At 36.0% G+C, this 3,354-nt stretch overlaps 1 protein-coding gene across 1 annotated transcript; it reads right to left on the reverse strand.

Moving 5' to 3' along the window:
- Positions 1 to 888: 888 nt before the first annotated feature.
- LOC128558785 (uncharacterized) lies at positions 889 to 2,977 on the reverse strand. The gene is made up of 2 exons (XM_053549001.1): positions 1,753 to 2,977; positions 889 to 1,441 (listed from the first exon to the last, which is right to left on the reverse strand). The coding sequence occupies exons 1-2, from the start codon at positions 2,306 to 2,308 to the stop codon at positions 1,302 to 1,304; spliced, it is 696 nt and encodes a 231-aa protein (XP_053404976.1). The 5' UTR covers positions 2,309 to 2,977; the 3' UTR covers positions 889 to 1,301.
- Positions 2,978 to 3,354: the final 377 nt, after the last annotated feature.

Genomic DNA, 3,354 nt, shown 5'->3' on the forward strand with positions numbered 1-3,354 from the left:
GTAAACACAATCCGTACTGAAACGAAAAACAGTATTGATTTTAATGGTAACTAAAATTAGAAAAACAAAATTAGTTACCTTGAATTTTTGTCGATCTTTCGCATCTGTATTGCATTTCATTTTTCACTTTAAGCTCTGCCCGTTTTAACCTATATTTTCTGAAAACGAAAGGTTATGTTTATCTCTTTGTACTTCAATTTATGCGCACGCGTAATATTAATATTCATGACCTTTCGCCTACCAGCGGGATTTTCGTAATCCCGTACATGTTTGTTTACTTTATAAAATTTCAATTTGACCATGTTTTCATAAAGATCAACCCTTAGGGTGCAAACTCCTGCTCATCAAGGCGTGAGGACTATGTCGTTTCGCTGCTTTATTCAAATCTGCCTCCTGAAATGATGACTGCGCGTGTAATGTTGTCAGATATTTGCACCTGCTATTTAGAGTATCATGCATGTGCACATTGTTTTCTTCGAGAGTAAAGTTTAAGTAATTAAAATGCTTTGTTATTTTGTTAAACTAAAATGCAGATTGATTTGTAGCTATGTATTTTTCTATAAAATCAAAGAGTACCTCAGTTGTTATTGCTTTTAAATTTAACATTTGTGCACCACCTTAAGGAAATGGGTAGGAGTCAAAGCAATGTATGCACACAACTTTTCCCGTATATTTTTCTAATTTAAGGAAAGTAAGACTATATGTTCAGGAAGAATTGTTCACTTATTCTTAAGTATCTACTGCAACAAGCAGCAAGCAGGGAGGGCGCATTAAACAAAGATGCATTTTATTTCAGGAGCAGGAAGTACCACAAGGCGAAAAAACAAGAAATCATGACATTGTATAAAAAAAAATTGTGAAACACATTTCGAACAGTTAGTATTGAGAAAAAGCTTAAATATACCGCATCAAAATTGCGCAGAATCTTAGCCCGGGGAGTCTGAGGTTAGAAGTAAAGACATGTGTGCATTGCGGTGCATTCTAAGAATATAACAAATGGACAAAGTAACTGAAACATAACAAAGAAAAGACCTGTAGGCGGAGCCTGGTGTCTGGTCAATTACATATATCACACATTTATTGAATGGTATGCCGGTCAATAGTCAAAACTAAACCCCGAGGTCCGAAGGACCGGCAAGCGATTAAACATGGCATCAGAAATTAATATTTACAGTTTTATTTCCAAACTTTTGACTTAATAGCACAGTAAAAATGTGTTTAATATAAACATGTCATACAACATAAACTATGGTTCGGCTATTTGTATCACGATTCGTGTAATAATTTCGAATGTTTAACGTTTAATGTAAAGCTTCCACATTGTGAATAGCTTCTTGAGCTTCTGCACCCTCCATTGAATTCAATCGTTTGACTTCGCCTGGAACAGAAGGTACGCCACCATCGAATGGTCCCATCAAACCGTATCTTTCTACATTTGGATCTGAATAAAATATTTATAGTAACTGTCAGAAATAGTCAATATATAAATTCTATCTTTATAAGTTAGTCAATAAAGCAGCGTGGCCTGTATCACAGATACGATATTCAAAATATGTATCAACTGTGCTTTAAATCGCATACGTGCTCATCTCTTTCTTTGATAAAAATCTATGTATGCAAATATCTCAAATTGCAACAACAAATCATAAGAATGCTTTTGTCAGAGGTAACTTTTCATTAAGATGTTTTCTTAAAGTCATATTATATTTGTTACGTACTGCATTTTGATTTAAGTTTGAAAAGATGTTTTACCAGTTGTTCCAATATTAGCACCACGTCCATTGAATTGTTCTCTCATTAACTGCTCTTGTCTCGCATGTACTATCTTCATCTGTTGTGCCAGTTGTTCTTGTCCTCGACCTTGTCCAGTCTCATTTGGCTTCTGCTGTTGATTTGATCCTGGTAGTTCGTTCGTGAGGTAAAACTGCTGTTCAAGAAACTGTTGCTCCTGTGAAAGATATGGCTCTTTGCCAGGCTGGTAAACGAACACGTCTGGTGTTTGTGGTGGTGGCGTGCTCACAGGCGTATCTACGTAACTAGAACCTGGAACTGCCATCTGTCTGTCGATGAATGGCCTAGCGAATGTTGGGCCAAAAAATCCAGAATTTGCTCTATTATCTTGCCTGTTATTACGAGAGCCGAAATACATTTTACGTAATCTACGAGGTAATAGATTTGTGTTTCTATCACTACGTCTGTTTGGTAGTCTCCTCTGCGGCGCATTATAATAATCAGAGGGTCTTTGACTTGTTTGTCTATTTTGTAACGGCATGTCATAAACGTTCCCTAGAAGATTGTTGCTTTGCATTAATCGAGATAGACGATTGAACCTCGTGGGCGTTGTTCTCTTAAAAAGTTTGGCGGCGTCACAACGTCAAAACCTATACTAGCTCCTGGGAATTTCCTAATCAGCGGATTGGCAACACCAGCGTTCCGTATACTAGGAGACGTGTTTTGCGTTGACATCTAACGTGTTGAAATCATATCTTTGAGCTTGGTCTTGCGTTTGACCACTGTTCACTGGCACATTTCCTTCTGTATTAAAGCCAATAGTTGGAACAATGACACCCGAGGCACTATCATTTGCCGGTTCTGTTCAAATAATTTGTATCACTCTGTTACCACTGTCTCGCGTCATTTGACAAATACCAGCTTATTTGACTAATACCAGCTGATGTGCCGTTAGCACCTGGAACAGTAGTTACAAAACTATAAAAAAAGCGACAGGGAGTAGGCATCCCACCATTAACATTCATTTATATCATAACTAAATATCCATTAGCTATGATTTGTCTGCGTGTGATGGTACCTTGAAATTAAGATGTCAACAAAACAAAGATGCATCCAACATACATTTATTCTAAGTTTAGATTATGTTTCGAAAACCAAGATTTTCATATGCTTTATTTCGATGTACTAACATTTTTATTTTAAGTACATCCTTTTGCAACTGTGCATTATCTTAACTACAAAACATTTTCATGGCTTTCACACGACTAGATGCGACCAGATAATATCATCAGTAATAAACTAACATAAATTGTATGTCCATGATTGATGTTATTTGAAAGTCAAATATACGCTGCATTTGTCAGGTATTATATGATTTCAAAAATGGCGCCAGTTAATGAACCAATTTAAATATATAAAATAATAAGACGGTAAATGGGACAGAACACATTTTCAATGCCGATGTAAAACGAACCGATTTATCTCCCCTAGAAAACAAATAGTTAAACGGAATAATATGAATTATTCGAAATCGAAACACAACTGTTGTCACTGTGTTTATTTTTTTGGACGAAAGGCACCGTTTTAACTTTAAGTAATATGACCTGTTAGATATGTGTGTGA

This window comes from Mercenaria mercenaria, chromosome 7, assembly GCF_021730395.1.
Source record: "Mercenaria mercenaria strain notata chromosome 7, MADL_Memer_1, whole genome shotgun sequence".
Lineage (NCBI taxonomy): Eukaryota > Metazoa > Mollusca > Bivalvia > Venerida > Veneridae > Mercenaria > Mercenaria mercenaria.